At 32.7% G+C, this 27,684-nt stretch overlaps 2 protein-coding genes across 3 annotated transcripts in view; both read left to right on the top strand.

Annotated features, from left to right (window-relative positions):
• LOC136039766 (histone acetyltransferase p300-like) overlaps positions 1–23,418 on the top strand; it is a gene marked incomplete at its 3' end in the record, with an annotated part of 36,557 nt that extends 13,139 nt beyond the window's left edge. For both annotated transcript variants that reach the window (XM_065723629.1, XM_065723630.1), the window contains 4 exon segments: positions 1,075–1,622; positions 12,831–13,286; positions 15,195–15,387; positions 23,338–23,418. In XM_065723629.1, coding sequence (XP_065579701.1) covers positions 1,075–1,622; positions 12,831–13,286; positions 15,195–15,387; positions 23,338–23,418 — 1,278 coding nt within the window.
• LOC136039767 (teneurin-a-like) overlaps positions 1–27,684 on the top strand; it is a gene marked incomplete in the record, with an annotated part of 538,588 nt that overhangs the window by 298,555 nt on the left and 212,349 nt on the right.

Below are 27,684 nucleotides of genomic sequence, written 5' to 3'. Positions count from 1 at the left end.
CTTATGTGATAACAAGCTAATGCTGTGTTATATCTTATGGAATATCATATGAGTTCAAAACTTCCAAAAAAAAATAATTTAAGCAATCCTTAATCAAAATGTTTAATTGTTTCAATCAGTATTTATTGCAAGTTTTGCACAGGTTGGTCCCTTGTGGCAGCCTCCTTTTTCACTAGTATTACAGGAAATTTTCAAGGGAAAAGGCTTAAATCAACTTTTGATACTACTAGTTAATTACTGAATAAATTTAGATTTGTATCTATCCTTCTGCTAACCAGTGAGGATTTTGGTCCTTGCCTATCATACTTGGGAGGAGGTGGGTTTGATGCATGAATACTAACTATGGAGAAATAAATGTAATTTTTTTCACCAGGGAACTTAGGCCCTTTAGTAGGGTGGTGATCGAAAATGGGCATAAAGTTACCATCTTCTCCACTAATCTTCAAAATAATTAAAGAAAATAGAGAACATACATTTAGGAAAGTAAAATCCTTAGATGGAATGTATATAAACTTTCGTAATGTTTGAAAGTAGATATGCTATAAGGAATATATGTTTTACAGTAATTAGAGAATTGCCATAAAATGATAAAGACAATGGATTCAATGTGGTCAATCTAATGTCTGAAATAACTGTAAATATATGTATTTGCACAGGTGCATTAAAGGTCTGAATACTTGAAGTTTATTAGTGGGTTTTTGTAAGGTGGGAGGGAAGGGAAGGTCATAGGGGTCCCCTCTCCCAGCTATGTTTGGGCATGTATGTATGCATTTAATAATCAGGATTTTAATCACACATTACCATATATAAGATATATTTCAAACAAGAAACATAAATCATTCAATGAACAAAATCACTATTCCCCATGATGGCTCCATGGCCTGTAAAGGATACAGATCACCAAACCAACTTATACACAGATAAACTTAAGTATTAATAATCATACTGTTTAAAGCATTTACTCATAACAGAAAAAAAGAAAGGGATTCATAAAAGTAAAAAGGGATATAAATGGGAATTAAAGAATCATGAAAGATTAAGATGAACATGACATGATTGCATAGTATTTTCCAGATGTATTTGACCTGGAGGATAAGCTGCCTGATGAACTCCTCCCTAATGACATGCTTAGTTCCAGCTCCTGGAATGATGGTGGTCGTCAGTCAAACCAGAACATGCAACAGCCCACTTCAATGGGGATGAGCATGCCTATGTCAAATGGCATGGACAACCAAATGTCTCATCTTTTGCAGAATAAAAATCAAGGACAACACATGAATGTGTCTGTTCCTGGTCAAAGCCCCTTATCAGGAATGAACAATTCACAGTTCCATTCTCCACCTAATATGCTTCCAAAAAATGACATGAATATGCTGAATAATATGATGGTGAATAGTGCAAATAATGGACCAATTGGAATTAACAATATTGGAATGAGTTTGCCAATTAAAATTGGCCAAGTGAATACAATTGGTAATGGTCAGATGGTCAATGCTGGTCCAGTTGGTATGACACGAACAGTGATGACTAGTGGTATTCAGCAGCAGATGAGACCCCAAATGAGTCAAATTAATATAAATCAATCTAATATGCCGATCATGAATCAAGGTCCAAGAATGCAGGTAAGTTTTTTGTTAATTGATTATAACCAGGAAGTGTTAAGCTAGTTGTTTGTTAGTATTAAAGAATATTATTAATGGGCTTAAGAATTCTGAAAGTGAATTAAAAGGTAAATTTGATAAAATGAAAAAAAAGGCAAATTTAATTACCTTAAGTCGCAGCTTGGAGCTAATCTAAGGATTTTTCATCCATGTAATGGAAGAGAGAAAGAATACATTAGGGATAGGGTCCTGATATAATCGTTTGCTAATTGACGTTGTTCTTTTTGGCTTCTTTCTTTCAGTTTTAATTATTGTGTATAGTTGTGATAGTGTCTTTTTAGCTCTTCCTATGAAATTGAAAGGCAACGAAGTATTTGTACCTTAGAAAAAAGTTTTATTCACTCTGATGCTATTAATCGTTTTTTGTTTTTTTTTTTATTTATTGATATGACCCTACTGGCTCGGTGTTTATTTCCTCAGATTAACAGGAATTTATTTTTGGAAATGGGGAATATTAAAAAAAGCACAGGTACTATTATATGCAATATCTAAAAAAGATCGAAATTAGCGAAAATACATATTTGCAAAATTAAAAATTATTTGTATGGACTTACAAAGAATCTGTGTTGTCTAAAGGATTTGTTTATAAGAATCGGTTTATAAAATGTCAATTAACCCATAGATTCTGTATAAAACAAAGATTGAATGAATTATATATGCTATTTTCTGACTTGATTTCTTTTAATGCAATTCTCTGAATCTCTAAGAATCAAAATCTGGATTGATTATAAAAAAATTATGATAAAATTAGTTTATATATAATTATTGTGGCTCAGGCAATTGTTAATCACCTGTCAGTATTATTTTTATTTTTGTAAACATTTTTACAAGACCAAACTAGGTGTAAAAAAAATGCCGATGAAAAGACTTTTACAAAAGTGGTAAAGAATCTCGATTTTTTTCATTATAATTTGTCCCAGGTTTATGAATCTGTCGTAGTTTTACTTGTGTATAACTGTTCAAACAAGAATAAATCTAATATCTCAGATTACAAATATACCATTACTCAGTCCTAAATGCTGGCCATGTCTGAGATTTCTGTTAAGTTTTTGATGAAAACTTGCATCTGATGGTCTTAATTTTCAAAGTTTTTTTTTTTATTATCACTTTAAATGAAGCATCTGAAATAGTACATTTCCTTACTACTTACTAACAATTCACCACAGTACCAAGTCATCTGAGGCCAACATAGCTACGCACGCTCCTCCTCCAATCTAATCTATTCAGAGCCTTCCTCTTTACACCCTCCCAGGAAGTTCCCATTTCCCTTAAATCTTTTTTACGACATCCTCCCACCCCAACCGCGGACGACCTTTTGTCTGTTTAGCCCTTGATGGTTGGCGAAAAGGGATAATCTTCGGCAGTTGTCATCCTTCGTCCACAGAACGTGCGCAAGCCATATCAACCTATCTCTGATTTTAGGTCTAGAAAGCAGGATTGAACCACACTTTTTGTAGAGCCTATTGTTTGAAATAGAGTCAGTAAGCCAGCTATCCAAAACAATTCATAGATAATTTCACTGGAAACATTCGCCTAAATTAATGGCGTAATTTTCATAATGATTACTCTCCTTTTTATGGTTTCCCCCTTTTTTTAAGAATCTGACAGATTTTTGGTGAGTTATTTTGCATTTACTTAATTTTATTATTTTTAGAATCAATTTAAAAGGGCCAATTGTTTGGGTGCATGTATTGTTAACGAAAAATTTGTTGAGTTTAGTTACTGTTAGTGGATACAAGTTGTGCCTTACTTACAGTTTGTTACCACAGACTGTTTGATGGAGGTTTTAATTGAATATGACTGGAACTCTTTTTACTTATAGGACTCGTTCGTGGTCAGTGGTTTAAAAGAAGGTGGTGATAAAAGAAGCATATCCTTAGCCACGTTTTTTCAAAATTCTAACTTGGTGTTCCTTCTTGTTAGAGAACTTGTAAATGTCAATAAAGCTTTTATTATGCTTGAAATGAGCATAGAAACTTTCATAAAATATTAGCTATGTAAGGGGGGGGGAGAGGCTTTCATCTTTTTTTATTGTTTGTGTTGGAGGTGGTGAAATCAAAAAGGTGCATTTTTGGCGATTTCTTTAAAGGTGCAGAATATAGACGATCAATGTTAACTGTTAACCTTCCTTATTTTCTTTATAGAGTTCTCAGTTTGGTTCCTTTGGCCCTTTCAAACATTCAGATTATTATTGTAAGGAAAACTGTCTATACAGAAGCTGTTACTAGTTCGCTTCTTTTTGTTCTTTTTAGATCAAATATGTAATAATAATAATAATAAAAAAAAGTGGCACTACCATGATTGTTCCTTCTGTGTCTTTTTTTTCGTATTTTTTAAGTTTTACTGGTGATGGAATGCTGCTAACATTTTCCCAGTTCAATGATTCTGTCTCTCCAATGTCTCGATTCTGATTCCAAGCATACTTAGCTTCATTTTAAGAGTGTTCATTTGAACTATATCATGAAAAGAGAAATCACCAATGCTACAGCACAAACACACACAAAAAAAAAAAAAAATAAATAAAATAAAATAAAAAAAAAATAAAAAAATAAAAAAAAATAAAATAAAGAGACAGAAGGAGAAAAGGAAGACTGTTTTCCTAAATTAGTGATTAATATAGACCAGCACTTGAATGAGGCCTCAACCCTACTCATCCATACAATCACATAGGTCAAACAGCATAGCCACACACAATCAACCATAAAGAATAATCCATGGACAGGCAGTCATGTCGTCAATAAGTATAAGTCGTCATTTACCGAACAATAGAAAAAATAATATAGACAAATAATTCAGAGGCAACACCCAACATAAGGGCTCATCAGGAGAATACACTGGCCTATATTGGGTTTCGCCACTCTAAATTCTCTACCCAGCACAGTGTTGTGGCTACCACAGAATATCCATGGCATCCCCGCGTCAGGTATCACCCCCAAATTACATGCCTATGAAAAAAAAAACAGCAAATGTAAAACAACCAAGTAAAACCAAAACCAAAACAAGCTTATCCTGTTAATATATCCCTCCCTTTAGCAACAATAGGTAAACTAAATATTATAAATTTTACCAAATCACAAATATTAACACATTGCAAAAAACCTGAATGAACTAAACAATTATAGAATTCATCTTTACCATGTGGCTAATTTTTCAAAAAATTACGCTCAATTAGAAACGCAATTCAAAATAAATGGCGCTGTGACAACATTTCTCGAACCTCCCAAATTAGTTAAAAATTTCTTTAAGTATTTCTAGATAATTCTTTTGATATTTATTTAAAAGTTCGTTATAATGAAAACTAAATTTTTTAAATTGCCAAGTTAATTTATTTGCAGAAAAACCTCTTGATATCAATTTTTGGCTTAAGATTTTACATCTATTTTTAAAATCAATATAATTACTACAAATCCTTGCATAACGAAGTAACTGTGAGAAAAACGCTGAATATGTGATATTTGAGTGCATATTACTTTCAGGGAATGGGAAACTAATCACTTCAAAATCAAAATCATCCGTTTTATTATACATTTTAAAACTTAATTTATTATTATCACAAATATTAATATTTAAATCTAAGAAATGATCTTCATGACCAGCGCTATGACTAGGCTCAAGAATAAGCTCTGATGGATATATATTTTTAGAAATATCAATGAAATCCTTACAATTTAAGACCAAAATATCATCTAAATATCTTTTATTATTTGACAAAGCATGTTTTAAATTAATTGGATTATTCTTATCCATCATATATTTATATTCTAGTTGACTTAAAAACAAGTCAGCTATAAATGGGCTGGCATTCCCCCCCATGGGAATTCCCATAATTTGCTTGTACAAATCACCCCCAAATCTTATATAAGTATTGTATAAAACAAATTCCAATAACTCAAAAATCATATCCAAGCTGTAACATCTCAAGTTAACTGTAGTATTAAAGCAGTTTGTCCATATGGCTTTTTTATTATAACTGTCTATTTTTAAGAACCTTTTACTAGATAAGAGGAAAGATTTCTTTATAACAGTTTTTAAATTATCAAACACTAAATTAAGTGATAAATTAGTATACATTGTCGCAAAATCGAAAGACTCAATTCTTTTAGCTGAAACCATTGTTAAAGAATCTATCACCTGCAGTGAATTATTAACACTCCAATATGGATTAAAATTCGAAAATTTTTTAATACCAGAACAATAGGTTTTAAGTTTATTTACAATTTCCTTTAAAATTAAAGAGAGGTCAGTAGCAGCAATGCGGGTTGGACATTTAGCTGCTCCTGCAATAAACCGTGGTTTAGGGGGATTCTTATGAAATTTTACAGTCCAATATAGGAAAGGGAACTTTTTATCATTGTCATTTATTTTAATATTAAAATTTTTAAAAAGTATTTCTTCAGTCTTTTCAATTAAATTCTCATCCTCTATATTTACCTTTTCATAAACATTAGTTGTGCATAACTCCCTTTTTAAGATATCACAATACAGTTTCTGACAAATTATGGCAAAATTATTATTAGCTTTATCCACTGGCACAATTACAAATTCATTCTTTAGATTAGCAATTGCTTGTTTAATCTTCGCATTATAAAATAATGATTTAGTGTTACTATTTTTTAAGTTAGAATATATTTTATTTCTTACTCTACTAATAATTAAATTCTTCCAACTTTGAAAACTCTCTTTATTTTTATTCTCTTTCTTACACCACTTATCAATAAATAAATCAAAATCATTTTCCAAGCCATCAAGAACACTCGATGGTTTCAGATGATGAGAAAGACGGAAATTAGCCCCTTTATTCATTATAATTTGAAGATCATCTTGCTTTATTATTGACAAGTCCCCTGTTATAACATGTTTGTAAGTAGGATTTACAAATGGGCCAAGTTGCTTACAATTACAAACCGGTTTCCAATTTATATCGCTATCTAGTTTTTTTAGTATTAAATTATAATTAAAAATAATTTGCCCAATAGTTTTTGAAAATTTATAAGTTAAAACTGGACTATCATTATGATTTAAATTACTAGGAAGGGCCTGTTTCACATGCCGCTGATTTAAAATTTCTGGTAAATTAATATCTTCAATCTGCTTACAAGTAAAATTAATAGGTAAATATAATCTGTTATCCTTATTACTAATCTTATCAAACTTTTTCTTTTTTGAAATAAATTTCGTTTTAGTTAGAATGCAAATTGTATCACATATCACTTTAAAATTATATTCAAGAGCTGTATTATTCTTAACAATCCAGAAAAGTTTGATTAAATTCCTCTTGGATAAATTATTTAGACACTTTATTACAGAAATCATACCCCTAGATTCAAGTAGCTGGCATAGATCTATAGAAAGCATATGTACATCTAATTCATTTTTTCTATTATTTTTCCTATGTCCTCTCGATCGTTTTTTACGTTTAGTAGGACAAGTAAAAGAAGGATGGTCCATAAAACCATCAATACATTTAACAACAACATGAGACATGTCACCATATTTTGCTACACGATCATTTAGCCCAAAAGGATAAGCTGTACCAAGAGTATGGATCCAGAAATCCTCCTGTTTACGTAGTCTATTATTCTTCTCTTCTTTATTTAAATTTTCTAATTCTAAATTTTCTAAAATTGTGACAGTTATATCTGATATGGAACATTTACCACCACTACAATGTTGAACTAGATAGTTATTAGTTTTTTCATTATTAACTGTTGTCTTGTGTCCAGAAAATCTTTTATATATATTATTAGTTGTTTCCCCCACATATTGTAGGCAGCATATATATATATATATATAAAACTTGCCTGACCAAAAATCCAGGCTAAAATAACAATATTTTGAATTAAATACTATCACTCTCTTGGTATTGTCGTTTAAAGTTCAATCGACCTGTTCTGTTAAGTAGCAATGACCATTAACCCAACACAGCGTTGCCAATGTGGTACAGTTGTACTGTTTTTGGTTCAGTTTAGAGGTCCTGGTATATTGTGGTAGATTTAAAAAAAAATTCGCTGAATACAAATTTTCGGGCACATTTTGGTTTTACTTGTTCCTTACTTACTCGGGTTTAGTTTATCGAAAATGTTCTTCTGGCTACCGTGAATTTTTAACATGGTATTTAGACAATACAAACTAATCTCTTGCGGAACAATTTTAGCTGGCGTACCGGTACAATTCATTTCAAAGCGTTGGCAACGCTGACTCTGTCACTTAGCACAGAAGAGTTTCACAGAAAAAACCACTTCTTTTTTATTGCCTCTGATTACCGCCTCAGTGTCATCTTATTTTATTCTTTTTACTATGCATGTGTGTGTTTGTTTGTCTATTTTGTATGTATTGTTTTTTTTGTTGTTTTTCTACTTATGTGATAACAAGCTAATGCTGTGTTATATCTTATGGAATATCATATGAGTTCAAAACTTCCAAAAAAAAATAATTTAAGCAATCCTTAATCAAAATGTTTAATTGTTTCAATCAGTATTTATTGCAAGTTTTGCACAGGTTGGTCCCTTGTGGCAGCCTCCTTTTTCACTAGTATTACAGGAAATTTTCAACGGAAAAGGCTTAAATCAACTTTTGATACTACTAGTTAATCACTGAATAAATTTAGATTTGTATCTATCCTTCTGCTAACCAGTGAGGATTTTGGTCCTTGCCTATCATACTTGGGAGGAGGTGGGTTTGATGCATGAATACTAACTATGGAGAAATAAATGTAATTTTTTTCACCAGGGAACTTAGGCCCTTTAGTAGGGTGGTGATCGAAAATGGGCATAAAGTTACCATCTTCTCCACTAATCTTCAAAATAATTAAAGAAAATAGAGAACATACATTTAGGAAAGTAAAATCCTTAGATGGAATGTATATAAACTTTCGTAATGTTTGAAAGTAGATATGCTATAAGGAATATATGTTTTACAGTAATTAGAGAATTGCCATAAAATGATAAAGACAATGGATTCAATGTGGTCAATCTAATGTCTGAAATAACTGTAAATATAGTAAGCCATATCAACCTATCTCTGATTTTAGGTCTAGAAAGCAGGATTGAACCACACTTTTTGTAGAGCCTATTGTTTGAAATAGAGTCAGTAAGCCAGCTATCCAAAACAATTCATAGATAATTTCACTGGAAACATTCGCCTAAATTAATGGCGTAATTTTCATAATGATTACTCTCCTTTTTATGGTTTCCCCCTTTTTTTAAGAATCTGACAGATTTTTGGTGAGTTATTTTGCATTTACTTAATTTTATTATTTTTAGAATCAATTTAAAAGGGCCAATTGTTTGGGTGCATGTATTGTTAACGAAAAATTTGTTGAGTTTAGTTACTGTTAGTGGATACAAGTTGTGCCTTACTTACAGTTTGTTACCACAGACTGTTTGATGGAGGTTTTAATTGAATATGACTGGAACTCTTTTTACTTATAGGACTCGTTTGTGGTCAGTGGTTTAAAAGAAGGTGGTGATAAAAGAAGCATATCCTTAGCCACGTTTTTTCAAAATTCTAACTTGGTGTTCCTTCTTGTTAGAGAACTTGTAAATGTCAATAAAGCTTTTATTATGCTTGAAATGAGCATAGAAACTTTCATAAAATATTAGCTATGTAAGGGGGGGGGGAGAGGCTTTCATCTTTTTTTATTGTTTGTGTTGGAGGTGGTGAAATCAAAAAGGTGCATTTTTGGCGATTTCTTTAAAGGTGCAGAATATAGACGATCAATGTTAACTGTTAACCTTCCTTATTTTCTTTATAGAGTTCTCAGTTTGGTTCCTTTGGCCCTTTCAAACATTCAGATTATTATTGTAAGGAAAACTGTCTATACAGAAGCTGTTACTAGTTCGCTTCTTTTTGTTCTTTTTAGATCAAATATGTAATAATAATAATAATAATAAAAAAAAGTGGCACTACCATGATTGTTCCTTCTGTGTCTTTTTTTTCGTATTTTTTAAGTTTTACTGGTGATGGAATGCTGCTAACATTTTCCCAGTTCAATGATTCTGTCTCTCCAATGTCTCGATTCTGATTCCAAGCATACTTAGCTTCATTTTAAGAGTGTTCATTGTAATTTTTATCTAATACTGCATAGTCACTTTACCAAATCAACTTTGGTGGTGGTTATTTTTCTGATGCAACAACCATGGGTCAGACCCAGACCCGACCTCTATTCTAGTATACCTGAAAGTATATTGCACTTGTATCTTTCAACAAATAGGAGAAACCTGCAGTGCCCTTAAATTAATTAAGCTATGAGGTTAGCTTGGACCAGTTCATCTATTCTAAGATCTGGAGGAGGCAAATGCCCCCTTTCCTCGATTGACCCCAGTGAGGCCCACTCTCTGATTTGATTTCACAGATTCAATAGTCCCATTCAAGCAGGGAACAGTTAATAGATCCTTTACCTAAAATAAGTGTCACCTTTTTCAGTAAAAGGCTACAAAGATAGTCTAACTTTTGTATGGATTTGATACTTGTGGGGTTACTGTATTTATAAGTCTGAAGTGCAACCGGTTTTAAATCCAGGGTATATCAAACAGTTCGTGGTAACGAACTGTAGTAAGGAGCGACCCAGCTCAATACTAAACGAAACTCTAAAAAACGGAATTTTGATGCTAAAAGATACATCAAAAGAATCGAATTTTCATGCTGATTTTAAATATATAAGTTTCATCAAATTTAGTCCTTGTTATCAAAAGTTACGAGCCTGAGAAAATTTGCCTTATTTTGGAAAATATGGGGAAATACCCCCTAAAAGTTATAGAATCTTAACGAAAATCACACCATCGCATTAAGCGTATCAGAAGAACCCTATATCAAAAATTTCAAGCTCCTATCTACAAAAATGTGGAATTTCGTATTTTTTTTTTGCCAGAAGACAGATCACGGGTGCGTGTTTGTTTTTTTTTTTCAGGGGTCATCGTATCGACCAAGTGGTCTTATAATGTCGCAAGAAGGCTCGTTCTAACGGAAATGAAAAGTTCTAGTGCTCTTTTTAAGTGACCAAAAATATCGGAGGGCACCTAGGCCCCCTCCCACGCTCATTTTTTTCCAAGATCAACGGGTCAAAATTTTGAGATAGCCATTTTGTTCCGCATAGTCTAAAACCATAATAACTATGTCTTTGGGGATGACTTACTCCCCCACAGTCCCTGGGGGAAGGGGCTGCAAGTTACAAACTTTGACCTGTGTTTACATACATTAATGGTTATTGGGAAGTGTACAGACGTTTTCAGGGGATTTTTTTTTGGTTTGAGGGTGGGGTTGAGGGGAGGAGGCTATGTGGGAGGATCTTTCCTTGGAGGAATATGTCATGGGGGAAGAGAAATTCAATGAAAAGGGCGCGGGATTTTCTAGCATTATTGTAAAAAAAGAACAATGAAAAAATAAACATGAAAAAGTTTTCAATTGAAAGTAAGGAGTAACATTAAAACTTAAAACGTACAGAGATTATTACGCATATGACGGGTTCTAAAAATACTTTAGCATAAAGAGTGAGGTATTTAGGAGGAGATAAATACCTCGCTCTTTATGCTAAAGTATTTTTAGTAATTTCAACTATTTTTTTCTAAGGCCTTTCTGATTCAGGGGTTATTCTTAAAGATTTGGGACAAAACGTAAGATTTAGTGTAAAGAGCGAGGTATTAACGAGGGGACAAACCCCCTCATATACATACTAAAAAAATAAAATATAAAAGTTTGTTACGTATGTTAATTCTTAAGTTACGTATATTTTTTACTAATAAAAATGTTCGTTAAAAATTAAAAGTTCTAGTTTTCTAACCGAAAAATTGGAGGGCAATTAGCCCTCCTTCCCCACCCCTTATTTCTCAAAATCGTCTGATCAAAACTAAGAGAAAGCCATTTAGCCAAAAAAAAAGAATTAATATGCAAATTTCATTTTAATAATTTATGTGCGGAGAGCCAAAATCAAACATGCATTAATTCAAAAACGTTCAGAAATTAAATTAAAAAAAAAACTAGTTTTTTTAACTGTAAGTAAGGAGCGATATTAAAACTTAAAACGAACAAAAATTATTCCGTATATGAAATGGGTTGTCACCTCCGCAATCCCTCGCTCTTTACGCTAATGTTTGACTCTTTGCCACAATTCTACTTTTTAAAACAATTAAAAACTTTAGCGTAAAGAGCGAGGCGTTGAGGAGGTGACAACCCATTTCATATACGGAGTAATTTTTGTTCGTTTTAAGTTTTAATGTCGCTCCTTACTTTCAGTAAAAAAAATAGTTTTTTTTAAATTTAATTACCATTATAAAAGAATCTACTAACCTATTCATACAGTAATGTATAAATAGGACATTTAACCTTGGAGCACGTGAGCTTTAACCGAGTGTTTTTTCACTCGAGGAATTCAGACAAAATGCACAACATGATAAAGCTTCTATATGCACAGCGTTCTGTATAAGAACATTTACTCTTGGAAAATTATTCTTGTATATTTTGGTTATTAATTAGATGTATGTAACCTGTTCAAAACTCATTTTATAACTTGAAATAGAAATTACAGTAATGGTGAAATTCACGAAGATTTACCAAGCCTGATGTTGATTTTCCTATTTGGTTTTGGGATTAGTAAGAAAGTAGTGTTCTTGAATATCCTGAGTTTGGAGCACTGGTTTCCAATGTTGGTTGTATGCTCAACAGGAAATATGTACACACATTGTTTTGCCTTAGAAGAGATCAGGTGCTTTTGCTGAAGGCCGTGAGGAGGGGGTCGATAACACAAACAGGAGTTTTAGGCAATAATTTTCTAGGGAACCCTTCTCATGTATTCAGGTGTACAATAGGGGCAGATCAATTTTTAATTGGGATATCTTGAGAACATTGATTGTAATCATATGTCCTTAAGGCTTTCTTTAGTTCAATATATGTTCTTTTTTTGATGATAAGAATTGTATATATTGTCTTGAGGGAATCAGGATCTCATAGATAAATGGGTGATGTATGACAAAAAAAAGTTGTATATCACTTATTTAAACCACTAGAAGAGATAAGTAATCATTTCTTATCTCTTCTTTGTGGAAGTTAATTGGCCTGGCTCATGTAATAATCCAATTTTTAGCACAGACTGTGTGTGAAAAAGATACAGATTCGGTTTAAACCATTTGTACATTTCTCCTTTTCATTTTTTTTTTATCTTGTTTTAATTTCTAGAATCCAGGTATGTCAATCAGCCAAATGGGACCTTCTAACAACTCTGGACAATTCAGTTTTAATGTTTCTTCAGCTGGAGGTCTGTCAAACCAAATTAGTGGCATTAATCAACGACCTATGATGCAGCAGCAGCAACAACCTAGGTTCCAAAATGTTAATATGGACATGAGACCTATGGTCCCAATAAACCAAAATCAGCAGAATTCTAATCAATCAGGATTGTCTCAGCAGCCTATTGGTCAAACACAGGTGACTGGATCATCAATAACTCTTCAAGGTCCTGGCCCAGGAGGTGGACCCACTCAACAGCAGGCCCCTGCTCCTCAATCCACCAACCAGTCAGGTGGGACTGCATCTTCTACAGATCCTGAAAAGAGGAAGCTCATTCAACTACAGCTTGTCTTGTTATTACATGCACATAAGTGTCAAAGGAGAGAAAATCAATCAAATACTGAAGTAAGGATTTTTTTTTCTATTTTAATGTTGTTGTTTTTTTTATGGGGGGGGGTACCTTACATGGAAAACATGGTTAATTTAGAAACGAACTTATTTGCTTATAATAGTAAAATTCACATCATCTCTGAGAAAGGAAAGACAAAGAAACATGGTAGATTAAGAAAAATGAAAGGTCTAATTCAGGAGTTAAAATCAATTGACAGAAGAATAACGGGTTTGGTATGACCACAAACTATAACTTGTAAATTCATAGTAACTATTCAGAGCTTTGTCCAGTGCTTATCGGTCTGATTACCATTCAAATGATGGAATGTGCAAATAATTATATACTCATTTCATAAATGCTTGCTGGAATATTGAAGATTTGTTAATATTATAAAAAAAAGATATTGTCTTTATCCTCTTTTTAAGTTCGAAATTCCGTTTTCCTTCATACGTTCAATCCGTGCGTATGTAATACCTGTAATCAATTAAGCTTTTGTCGAAATAACTTTGGAGAAAATGTATTGGTGAGTTTTTCTTTTGGTGGCGATTTCGCTCGAACATTCTATATTGTGGGTGGGGGATTTTGTGGGCATTTCCATTGTGGTATGTTTTGGGGTGGAGCTTTGATGTACAGTTATAATTTTCCTATCACTGAAGGTTTTACATGTTATTTTTCTCTCCAAAATTTCCTTTGGGAATTAAAAGAAAAATACTGATTTTAGTCGTTTCTAATGTAGTTTTAAGTATTAAACCTTGAATTTAATCCTTTTCTTTCATGCATCTATAATTTTCATGCAATGATTTGTCGATTATTTTTGGTTGAATTTTTGAGACTTAAGGTGAAAAGTAACTTCAGTTTTTGCAAATAGATTGGGCAACGGACACATCATGGCTGCACTCTAGGATTCAGTGTATAGGCTATTATCTTTTATTTATTTTTTTTATTATTGTTTTTATTATTTTAAATCCGGTAAATTTCTTAGGGTATAACCATTATAAAAGGATCAACTAGTCTATTTATACAATAGCCTATAAATAGGTCATTAACCTTGAAACACCTGCGCTTTAGACGAGCAATTATGGATTTTTTTTTAGGGAGGGTAGGGGGCCACATTACAGGATAAAGATTTCATATGCATAGATTTTTGTATAAGAACATTTACTCTGAGAAAACTATTATTAAAAAAAAATCATATTTTATTCTTTTGAAAGTTTAATCAGGCTACCAAGTTCAATCAATGTTTAGTTTTATAAATTTCAATTTATTCACGTTTTGGATGAAAAATAAGAAAGAGGAATTTTCGGTGTTGCAATGTCGTATTGTACAAAATTCTGTATCACAATGTTAAATGCTAAATTCAAAAATATAAATAGATTTTCTCTAGCAATCATAGTTTTGGCATGTTGAAGCTGCTGGTTAACTTTGTTGTTGTTTTAGCTGGTTAGTTCTTAAAATAATTCGGCTAAAATATTGTGCTAGCTATTTCATTTTTTTAATGAATATGAAACATTGTGTAAAAAAACTTTATAAATCATAAAAAAAGTTACTTGAACATCGATATTTTCGTATAAAAATTTAAAATTTACTATGCAAAGACCCTGTGTTGGATAGAACATGATTTATATATGATATATATATATATTATATATGATATATATAGTGTCAGAAGAAGAAGTCAGAAGTTCTGCTGAAATCACTCAGTATAGTTATAGAGCCGAAAGTTCAATTCTTTTACCAAGTGTTATTTTTACTGACTATTCTTTTGATCTGTGATTTCCTGTTAGACTCAATTCTAAGCCTGATTAACCATGATGAAAAAAAATATAACCTTATCGGCATACCGAGTGATTTCTTTTCATTCTAACTTCTTTTTTCTTTACCTTTACATCCTAATTTTCTTCCTAAATTGCGTTTATTTGCAGTGTACCCTGCCCCATTGTCGTACAATGAAGAACGTGTTAACTCACATGACAAGCTGCCAAGCTGGTAAATCATGTGAAGTTCCCCATTGCTCATCTTCTCGACAGATAATAACTCATTGGAAGAATTGTCAGCGAGCAGATTGTCCAGATTGTCTTCCCCTTAAAACAGCAATTACAAACAGAAATCCCAATGGTAAGATATTACACTTTCTACTGTGAAACTCGGGTTTTTGAAGGCAACCATTCGATTCACTACGTTGAAGTTTTTTTGGGAGCAAGTCTTGTTTATAGAGGGAAGAAATATTAGCCAAACCATTTTATCTATGCTTCATTTTGAAATATTTTTTACATTGATTTACAAAGGGATGTTTTTGTCCCTGAAAGACCCTGGGCTTAGGGGTTGGGTTTTGAGAATGCTGTCAAGGGTTATCTTCTTTTTGGTTGGAAAATTACTTCTGATCTTAAGTTTGCGTTTGATCTTAAGTTTGATCTTAAGCTTTTTGATCGAAGTTTGATCTTAAGTTTTTTTAAGCTGAGAATAAGACTGTGTTGCTTTTATGTTTACGAAGTTTATGACAAGGGTAGTTTCCTTTTCCATTATGGAGATAGAATTATGGAAATTCATTATTGATTAAAAAAAATAAATGAAGAATATTAATTACAAAACTCCTGTTGAAAATAAGTTGGGTAAAACCATGTGGGGATACCATAAATAAGTAATGTTATTATAGCAAGTTCGGATCTCTATAAGTTGTTTCATTATGTTCTCTTATTGTTGATATTTACAAATACCTTTTACTAACTATCTCAATAAGTACAATTATAATATATCTGTTATAAGTATAATTATTTTTGACATCGAAGTAAATCTTGAAGTACCAAGGACACTAAAAAGTGAAAGCTGAAGTTTTTGAACGGTTGAGAGGAAACTTATGCAACCATAGTTGTCTTAGAAAATTAGGAAAAGCTGTAACTTGATTTTTAATGGAAAAGACCTCTATATGGAGTTTTATGCTTAGCGTGTGCAAGGTTTGAAAAGAAGGAACGTGCATAAAAAATACGCAGAAAATGAGCAAAAAGATTAGGTCATCACGGAGCTCTAGAAATTTAACTATCCTTGTTCTTGTAGCAAAAGCAAACGCTTTCATAAATCTAAGTTATTCATTAACACAGATATTATTAACATTATTCAAGACTAAAGTTTGGAATTGTTAATTAATCGGCTTACCTACAAAACATCTTCTTTTAAAAACCAATTACGCTCTCTGTAGGAAAAGCCGTTAAAACTTAACTTGAAGTTACTGTTTTATCAAATAAATACGTGCCGTCGTGTTCGAAACAGAAAGATGTATCTGACATTCTTAATTTCCCAAAAGTAACAAGCATTTCGCGAAAAAAAAATGTTTTTTCATTTAGGATTAAAATAATGGAATTGCGTTGGCGTCAATTCGCAAAAAACATGGGGGGTAGGTGCCAACATTTATTTTGAAATAGGCTACGGAGGAGGGGCAATTAGTTCTTTTACCCAGTGAAATATAAAATTGGTATGTTTCAACGAAAATTCCAAAAAATTATATTTTTCAAGGTTAAAGGGGGAGCAAAAATGTTATCCCTCCCTATCATTGACACCACTGTGGAAAGGCTATATAAAATAGTTCTAGGTGTTTATGCCCCCCCCCGCGGAAAATAACCTCGAAAAATACCCCCTCCCCCTCCCTGGATGATATCCCGACGGGAAATATAAGGTTTTCCAAATTTGAGAGTTTTATTTGGGTTCTGTATTTGTTTTTAGTTTCGTTGTGACGTGCTAAAGAAAGGAAAAAAGAGGAATTTACACACCACAAGTATCTTGAAAACTCATGATTTTCTTTTTTTTTGAAAAGATTTCCATATGAACTTCTACAATTTTTGGCAGTAGCGGGCGCATGTAGGCTAAAAATCGTCAAAATTAAGCCAAAAACATATGGCTCCGAAAAGTTTAAGAAGGTTTAGATTTACTTTGAAAGGATTGTTGACTTTGGGAACCAACACATCCTTATTGCTTAAGTTTTTACGGACGAAAGCGTTGTCAAATACAAGTTTGTTTTTCCACGAGTCTTTCGTTTTTTATTGACATAGCTTTTTTCGTGGAAAAAATATCTTTTTGTTTTTGTTCATAGTTTTTACCTTTGAAGATTATTTGACGTTATTGCTGCTCATATTTGGTTTAATGAAGCTCTTTACTTTTCTTTACGAAACTTGTTCCGTACTTTTTCCATTAACTAGTACTATTTGTAAGTAATTAAATAAATAAAAAAACAAGTTTTTCAACTCAAAGTAAGTAGCATCATCAAAACAAAACGAAGAGAAATTATCACGTGTAAGAAAAAAGTTGCCTCCTCCTTAATACCTCGCTCTTTACACTAACGTTTTTTATAGAATTTAAAAAAAAAGCTTATTATTATAACTAAACGGTCATTGTGTTTTAGGAATCGTTCTGAAAGAATTCGGAAAAAAAGTCAAAATTTAGCATAAAGAAGAAGGTCTTGAGGAGGGGGCATATACGTTTCCATACGTAATAATTTCAGTTCATTTTAAGTTTTGATGTTGCTCCTTACTTTTAGTTGAAAAAAACATGTTTTTTTTAGATTTAATTTATGACCGTTTTAAATAATACCAGGCATTCCGGTTCCCCCTGCATGAAAAATTCCTTTCTCTTGTGGAAAATTCCTCCGTGGAAAGTTCTTTTCACGCAAAATGTCCCTTCCCTGCCGGGGAAATTCCCCCGGATAATTCCATTCTGTCTGAAAATTCCACCTGAAAATTTCTTGCGGATAAATTTGGGTTAAAAATTCTCCTTAGCGCGCTTTCATTTGAAAAAACTTTAATTTTTGATTGGTTTTAAAATCATGTTGGTTATCTCCTCCTCCGTGGAATGGCTTTCGAACAAAAAGCCAGCAAAAGGGTATCTTCCAACTAATGTTTTTTTTTTGGGGGGGGGGGCTGTGGGGTACAAACGAAACTTTGAAAAACGCATTAAAAATGGGAAATTGATATATTCTCCCTAATGATATCTCCGAATATTTCTGTTCTACACTGTTATTACGAAAGTAAAGAGTAACATTAAAATCCAAAATGAGCAGAATTTATTCCGTATAAGAGGGGGGCTACCCCTTCCTCATCTGAACCAATTGATGGTCGCAAAAACTTCAGAGTGTTTTCATTAGAAGAGAAACTGAGGGTTCTATTCCTTTATTTAAGGTCTAAAGGGAATGGAGACCAACCAGCCGCGTTGAAGTGGTATTTTTGGGGGGTATTTTCTGGGGGAATGGTTACCAGGGGTTATTTTCCTTGGGTGGGGGAAGGGTAAACGCCGGTCTCCATATTAATGCTGATACTGCTCAATTGGGAAATATTGGATAAAATCATGTTTGGTATAAAAACATTGCCAGGAAATTTTGTCAATAAGATGGGCGTTTTCTAAAGAATTTGTTTGATGTTAGTAAATTAACTTATTTTAAATATATCAATTGGTATTAATATATTTTGATCTTCATCAGAATTTCCATCAAAATATGGTTTTAAATAGGCCAATGGGAGGGGCAAAAACAGACGGATCTAGGTTTTAAAACTGCGGTTTTATTGTCTTACTTTTTCCAGAGTCGAGTGGGGAAGGGGTAAGGGGTCATATCGTAAATAACTTGCACTAGAGGCCAACACGTCATTCGTCTTTTATTATACTAAAACTCAAATAATGTCAGATTCCTCATTCGTTTCAATATGCTAGAAATAAGTATTTTTATGCTTATCTCAAGTTCTTGGTTCGTTTACCCAAAGGACTAGAGCTTTTTATCGGATTAGGAAGCTTAGGCTTTTTTTATTGGTTAGGGATTTTCCTCTTAGGGGTCTTTTAAATTATGTCAATGTGGTGTAATTGTTATTTGTCCCGTCTTTCAGTATTTGGGTTTGACAAAATAAAACGGAGCAATGGAATTATGGCCAAAAAATTAAGAGATCCTCTCTTATTAGAATTATCGGTACATCCATATTTTATGGTACATACTCAAAAATTTTGCTTAGCTGAATCAGACAACAATCGGTTCACCATCTCTATTCGCAGACAATTAGCTTTAATTCACTGAAATAGACTACGTTATGTATATTCCAATTCAGGGTGTATATTTGCAAACTAGGGGGTGGGGTAATTTTCATTTCCGACGCAAATGAATGTTCCATTTGGTTCAGAATGCAATTCTGACTATAGAGGTAAGTTTGAACTTCTTACTATAGAGCTAAGTTTGAACTCCTCCCCCCCTTATGTGCAAATATATACCCTCCTTAATATATAATATGGTTACTAGAGTAGGCTATTGTATTTTCATCATATTTTGTATGTTTCATTAGGATTAACCTCACTTCCCTTCTCGAATATGTACCATGGAATATAGAAGTACCAAATTATCTCACTTTCGGTCAAATTCTCAGAACTAGGCTACATTTTAATTAAATTAAATTATACTAAACACCAGTTAATTTCAAATGTCTCGTTTGTAACTCTATCCTATTCCTCCATCATATTCCTTTATTCCTGAGACTTCTTGTCGGATTAGGAAGCTTATACTTGATTGATTGGTTGGTGATTTATCTTTAGGCCCATTCACAATGAAATTTTACTAATACCAAGATTATCTAACGCTAATTAAAACCAACCAGAAACTTTCTTTAGCCAATCGTAAAATACCATGACAAATCTGATTGGTTCAAATTAGCGTTAGTATTAGTATAACCTCATTGTGAATGGGCCTTTAGACATCTTAAAATATGTCTGATTTTATTTTTGTTAGTCCCTTCTTTCATTATTTGAGCTCGCTAAAATAATCGAGGAAAACGGAGTGCAGCCATTGGACTTATCAGCATTGCCATTCATCAGCTATTTCGCATTGCCATCCCATATCGTAATATACTTAACATAAGAATGCATACCGATCTACCAATGGTCAACTATAAGTAATCCACCAATCATAATCAAGCGCCAAAACCCTATAGGCTGCTGTGTATTATCCGGACGAGCCCTTGCGTTGGGTGGTCGCCTTTAAACTATTTGTCTTATTCATTGTTTTACATATTCGATATATGACGACTTCTACGTACTTATGACACAACTGCCTCTTTATGGATTATTCTTTGCGGTTAATTGTGTATGGCTATGCTGTTTCACCTATGTAATTGGATGGATTAGTAGGGTTAAGGCCTCGTTCAAGTACTTATCTATATTAATTACTAAAGCAGGAAAACAGTCTTCCTTTCTTCTTCTATCTTTCTTTTTTGTTTATATGTTTAATTATTTATATATTATCTATTATTTATTATTCATTTTTTTAATATCTTATATATTATTTATTGTACATTATTTATTTATGATTATTTTTTATAGTTTATATTTTTTATGTTTTGTTGTATGGTGTGCGTTTGTTTCTGTGTTTGTGCTGTTGCACTGGTGATTTCCTTTTTCACTATAAGAATGTATAACGATCTACCAATGGTCAACTATAAGTAATCCACCAATCAGAATCAGGTTCATATTCTTCACCAGTATGACAACCCTGCTTAGCCAATTTGGACTACTGTTGTTGCCACCATCCATATTCATTCCTGTTTAGGGACTTCAAGAAATATTTGTGGACTGAGTAGTTAATTTTTCTTTTTGTATAGTGTTGCTTTCACACTACTCGATAGATTGTTTCTCACCAAGACGTTAAGTTATTTAATCTTAGGAGGAAAATTTTGTCTGTAATGTGATGCGAGGGCTAAGTACACTCGAGATGTAGTCATAATTTTATGTTACTTGAATTTATGTTTCGTTACGGGAAAGCAGTGCCGGTTCTGGCCTCTGGCGCCCGGAACAAAACTTGATTACCCCCTCCCCTCCTGCCTCCCAAAGATTTTCAGGCCAAATTTTAGCAAAAATTTCATCCACTAACAATATTATCATTTATTAACAAAATTTGAATGCAAAATGTCACAAAAAAATATTAAAATTAATTAAATTTGGTCTTCTTACTTTTATTTTCAAGAAATGATGATGAAGATATGGGAAAATCAAAGTGTCGGATTGAATTTTCTTATGCTTACTGCCAACTCTTCCCTTTACTTTATTTTAATAAGAATCAAATTTCAAAGATTACAAAATGATTATAACCGTTAGACTATTTATTTGAAATGATGCGCCCCTGGACTTTCTGCACCCGGGGCAAATCCCCCTCTGCCCCCTAAGACTGCCTCTGCCGGAAAGCCAACATAGTAGCATAAACATTGATTTTTTATGAATATTTAATAAATTTTGAAAAAAAAAACTTCTCCTAGAAAGTCTTTCATGATTGATCGGAGCTTGAATCTCATTCTCCATTCCATATTTTCAATATTTGAATATTGTGCTTATGATGATCTTAGACTATTATTGCGATTGTTTTATGGATTTTTACGTCAGCCTAGTGTGAAAGATCATGTTGAAGTGTGAAAGGTTATACAGACGTAACGTAACCACTTTAAAAACTACGGACGTAGTGTGAAAGCCGCTTAATTCTCAGGTTTAAACCTAGTTTAAACCGCCTAAATGATCAGGTAATGTGATAATTATGTATAACTATAACATTATGGTTTAATAAACATGCTTAGTTCCTGCTTCTAAATACATTGCTGCTTGATTAAAATTAACGAGACTTTATGTATTCGGCCGTGTAATTGCCATTTGTCAGATACTTAAGTTTATTTAAAAGCATGAAATGTGTGTTTATCAATTTATTATGATCATTATTCACAATCTCTAACATCCTTGATAGTCTTTATATTAATTATTTATTTGCTAATATTTTTCCTTTTTTATGTCCTAACGAGGGTGCCAATTGATGAAATCAGGAGGGATGCAAATACATATTTCTTAAACGGAAATAGTAAAAAATTAAAGGTTTTTTTCAAAATCTGGGGGAAGGGTAATCTTCCAATTGATGACCGTGGTCCCAACCCTCCTAAGTATATCGAATATAAAGTACAGAACCTAGTTGTTTTTTTAGTTTGTAGAATTTAACTGCCTTATTACTTGTTGATTAATACAATGCTATGTCAGAGCAGAACCCCTAGTTTCCTTGGAAGGGGCCTAAGCCCCTCTTTGGAGTGGCGTTGGCCTCCCATGCACACAAGACCTATTCTTATTCCTTCTGTGACTCGTCATCGTGAATTGCATATTGATGAGCAAAAATCATATATAATCTTACGCAGCTACATATTAATCACCTCTCCCCCCTAAAAAAAAAACAGGAATAAGCTTGTTTAACCCACGCAAATTGTAGCTAACCTTAATTTCAATGATCATTTCTAAATTAAATTCTTGCTTTCCCTTGGTGTTGCCACGTTGAAACGTGATAAGCAGAACTATTTAGTGAAATTTGACAGCGCTTTTTGTCCATTACAAATGTCAATTCCCATTGACAAGAAAAGCTACGTTCAAAGAAAACCTACATCTTCTTAAGCGGTTTGATATCATATGTGTTTTTAGTTTATTATTTTGTGATTTTCGCCAAAAGTTTTTTTATTTTGGCACCCCTTACTATAAGGAACTGCATAACTGTATATGGATACCTTTTTTCATTAGAAAATTAATTCCTGATTATTCATTTTTAGGATATATATGATCCTGAAATTTCCATCAAACAGTTCAAACAATAAGATTTAATTTTCAATATCCTTGGCACTTAGCAGTTTCTCATAATTTCTAGTACGTCCAACAGAATTGTGTTGTCATGGAGTAGCTAGTAAGTGATAGAACTACAATGATGAAAAAAAGTTTACTTCACTGTGCTATTGCACTGACTTATTTTTGTGCAGTAATTACGCAAGCATATCCGGGGGCTACTGAGCTACAGGGCTGCAGGGCTACATGGCTTTTCCTCGCCGTTAAATTTTTCGTATATTGGTCTTAAAAATACCAGAAAAAACCTTACACTCCCCTCCTCTAGAAAAATTCTTTTGGTAAAGTTTTGGTGAGTGGGCCAAACCATTTCGCAAGGCCAAATCGTCAAATAGTGAATACAGTCTAGGTCATTTAGTAATCTAGGATTATTTTTTTTTTTTTTTTTACACGGTTATTTAAAAGGGATTGTTTTTACAGTGCAACCCGTCGTAGCCCCTGCAGCAAAGAAGCCAGTAACTACGGCTCCCGCAAAAGTAGACAGTGGACTAGCTCCAAAACGTAAGTTTCTCTTCGTTCCCTTTGTCTGTGGTGGTTCAGATGGCGGTTGTTACGCAATATAAATTTGAAGGAGGGATTTATAACTGAGATTTTAGTTTGAGTTTTTCGGCTGTTATTTACGAATATTCATTTTTCCAAGGAAGCTTTTTTGGGTACTTTTTGTTCAAATTATCAAGTAAAATTAGCTTTTATCATCACCCCCCTCCCCGAAAAAAAAAACTGCACGTATTTTCCTCTAGTTATGTTGAGACCCAATTAAATGACTGAAAAAGAAGGAGAAATAGAAATAAGTAAAAAGGGAGAAACAAAACATTTTGGAATAAACAGGGACTATTAATTGTTTTGAGACTCAAATAAGATTTACAAAAACGTATCAACTAATCGATAAGTCGCATTTCTTTAATTACAACGGTCAATAAATATGCCTATCTCGAGTCTATCCACGTACGTAGGTATTTTGTCGGGCGGAGAGAATGTAAAAAAAAAAAAAAAAAAACTAGGTCTAGCAATTTGGAATGTGAAGCAGTTATGGGAGTAAAAACCTCAGAATTTTAGGGGACGCGTTCCAGAAGCCCCACCTCCCTTTTTGCACAGATGCTTAGTAGTAGATATTTTCATAAAAACTATATTGTCGCCCAAAATCACTGGCGTTATGTGAGCAATTAAAAAGCCTTCTTGTGCATATAATCTGTAGAATTAAAAATAGCGTAATGTAGATAGAGAATTAATTGCGTGATGGAGCAACTCGGGGTTCGGCTTGATCAGTAAAGTGATAATATGTAAATTATGTCTTATTCGAAACACAGTAGTGCCATCTATTAAATTTATGATGCGTGAACATTTTTAGCGAGTATTAAAAAGAAAAAAAGTTTTAGCACAGCATTTCTAAAAAGTTTTGAACTCAACCCGCTTAAAAAAATAATATTTATTTTATACTTATTCCGAAATGTTTGAAAATAAATAAATTTTCTCTCTCTCTCTCACTCAGAGATTGGTTATGATTGACAATGACTAAGAGTTTGGTTATGATTGACAATGACTAAGAGTTTGGTTAATTAGTACCTCATTGATAAAAGAGATTCTATTGAAGCCTTTCTCTTGCTTTCCTTTCTTTCTTTCTCTCTTGCCTATTTTTATTTTCTCTTTGGTAATGCCAAATTGACCTTTCTGTATATTTTAAGCAGTTCCCATAAGTTGATATTCGACCTTCAAGAAGATGCAGTCGACTGCCAATAATTTGAATTCGCGATAATTTGAAATTTTTTCGCAGTCCCTTAAAAAACATTTGGTAAATTGAAAAAAAAACCACCTAGGTAGTTTCAGATTGTGACGAGGGTGTCTTACTTGACATTACCCTATAAAATTTTATAAATTCTGCTAAATAGCATTGATAAAAGGGAGAATGTGAATATAAGTTCTGACCTCTATAATTATGATTGATAAGGCCTGGAAAAATGTCACCACCCTATATAACTGCTTAAAAAAAAACGAATTTACCAAGGAAACAGAAAACCCCACTCGGTTATAGGGGTCACGATATTTCACAGGATTCATCCCCCTAGACACAGAGTGGTTACTTCTACCAAACTATGATGAGTTTACCTTAGAGAATTTGGTTCACATGAACGATGAAATTGCTGTTCATGGTGCTTAACCAATCTCAAAGTGTTGACTTTTCAAGATGAGGAAGAGGATAAAAAACAATCATCACTTAGTCCAATTCTATTAACAAGGCAAAAATTTTGCCCTAGAAATAATAATAATAAAAATATATATACTCTCTTAAGTATACTGCTATTAATGTCACGGCAACTATTGCTACTACACAAGCTAAGGGTATTAAAGTGAAGCTCTCAATGGATGTCTAGGTGGAAAACAATTTGCGAAAAAAAAAAATTTAAAAACTAGGTTACCGAAAAAATTTTAATGTTTTCAATTTTATAGCTTTAATAGATGGAAAATTATTAGGATTTTGATCCTAATAGGATTGGATCATTGGATTGGAGATTAATTGAACAACGTTAAATTAGTAGAAATTAAGTAGAAATTCATTTTTTGCCCGCATGATTTTAACACTCCATATACACATGAGATTAAGGAGTTGAATAAGAGTTTATATGTATGTATGTACATATATGTGTTACGTATTTTTAATAAAACACTTGTTTATTTGACAATTCTTCCTTGTTCGTTCTTGATTATTTGATCATCCCTTGAGTTTCGAAAGTCGATAAGTTGAGTTTCGAAAGTATCGAAAGTCGACTGTACACACAAACATAGATAACGACTCAAAAAGGTACTCTAGTTTTTAGCCCTATCATAAGTGGTCAGGATTTATCTCAAAAGTCTTAGTGATTCGTATCGCTCGTTCTCTCTTTCCCTTTTTTTCTTTTTCTCTTCCACATGTTTCTCCTCATTTTTTGAGTGTTTTTCGAAAATATTATTCTCTCTACCTTTTTTGACGGCCTCTTCTATCTTATACGTATATTTAAATAGATTAAGTTGCCGTCTTATTTAGCTTCCTATGCGTTTATTTGTAATTTGTTTTATTTTTATGTAGCTTTGCTTGTCTGCTTTTTCATAGATTTTGTTATTTTAGCTTTCTGGCACAATTAGTTTCATTATCTATTTATATTTTAGTACCAGGGGTTCGAGCTTCGCTCGATGAAAAGAAGGATAGTTTTTTTTTTTTTTTTCTGCAAAACAACTTTAATTAGATTCAAACATAATGTTATAGTGCAGGAAATAAATCTATACAATTATATTGTATTAACCATGTTTATGAAATCTTTGTTTTGGTATTTTCATTATAAAAAACAAACAAAATGCCCCTCCCCAACCTAGATTTTGCGATCTTTTTATCTTTTTTATATCTTTGTCATTTTTTTTTATTAAAAAAAAAATCCGTCCTTTCCCTTTTTGCTTTTCTGAATTGATGCCTTTGAACTATATATATATATATATATAAAACTTGCCTGACCAAAAATCCAGGCTAAAATAACAATATTTTGAATTAAATACTATCACTCTCTTGGTATTGTCGTTTAAAGTTCAATCGACCTGTTCTGTTAAGTAGCAATGACCATTAACCCAACACAGCGTTGCCAATGTGGTACAGTTGTACTGTTTTTGGTTCAGTTTAGAGGTCCTGGTATATTGTGGTAGATTTAAAAAAAAATTCGCTGAATACAAATTTTCGGGCACATTTTGGTTTTACTTGTTCCTTACTTACTCGGGTTTAGTTTATCGAAAATGTTCTTCTGGCTACCGTGAATTTTTAACATGGTATTTAGACAATACAAACTAATCTCTTGCGGAACAATTTTAGCTGGCGTACCGGTACAATTCATTTCAAAGCGTTGGCAACGCTGACTCTGTCACTTAGCACAGAAGAGTTTCACAGAAAAAACCACTTCTTTTTTATTGCCTCTGATTACCGCCTCAGTGTCATCTTATTTTATTCTTTTTACTATGCATGTGTGTGTTTGTTTGTCTATTTTGTATGTATTGTTTTTTTTGTTGTTTTTCTACTTATGTGATAACAAGCTAATGCTGTGTTATATCTTATGGAATATCATATGAGTTCAAAACTTCCAAAAAAAAATAATTTAAGCAATCCTTAATCAAAATGTTTAATTGTTTCAATCAGTATTTATTGCAAGTTTTGCACAGGTTGGTCCCTTGTGGCAGCCTCCTTTTTCACTAGTATTACAGGAAATTTTCAACGGAAAAGGCTTAAATCAACTTTTGATACTACTAGTTAATTACTGAATAAATTTAGATTTGTACCTATCCTTCTGCTAACCAGTGAGGATTTTGGTCCTTGCCTATCATACTTGGGAGGAGGTGGGTTTGATGCATGAATACTAACTATGGAGAAATAAATGTAATTTTTTTCACCAGGGAACTTAGGCCATTTAGTAGGGTGGTGATCGAAAATGGGCATAAAGTTACCATCTTCTCCACTAATCTTCAAAATAATTAAAGAAAATAGAGAACATACATTTAGGAAAGTAAAATCCTTAGATGGAATGTATATAAACTTTCGTAATGTTTGAAAGTAGATATGCTATAAGGAATATATGTTTTACAGTAATTAGAGAATTGCCATAAAATGATAAAGACAATGGATTCAATGTGGTCAATCTAATGTCTGAAATAACTGTAAATATATGTATTTGCACAGGTGGATTAAAGGTCTGAATACTTGAAGTTTATTAGTGGGTTTTTGTAAGGTGGGAGGGAAGGGAAGGTCATAGGGGTCCC

The sequence above is a fragment of the Artemia franciscana genome, chromosome 20 (assembly GCF_032884065.1).
Source record: "Artemia franciscana chromosome 20, ASM3288406v1, whole genome shotgun sequence".
In the NCBI taxonomy this organism is placed as follows: domain Eukaryota; kingdom Metazoa; phylum Arthropoda; class Branchiopoda; order Anostraca; family Artemiidae; genus Artemia; species Artemia franciscana.
Note: the sequence above shows the minus strand (reverse complement) of the source record. Positions and strands in the feature narration are given on the sequence as shown.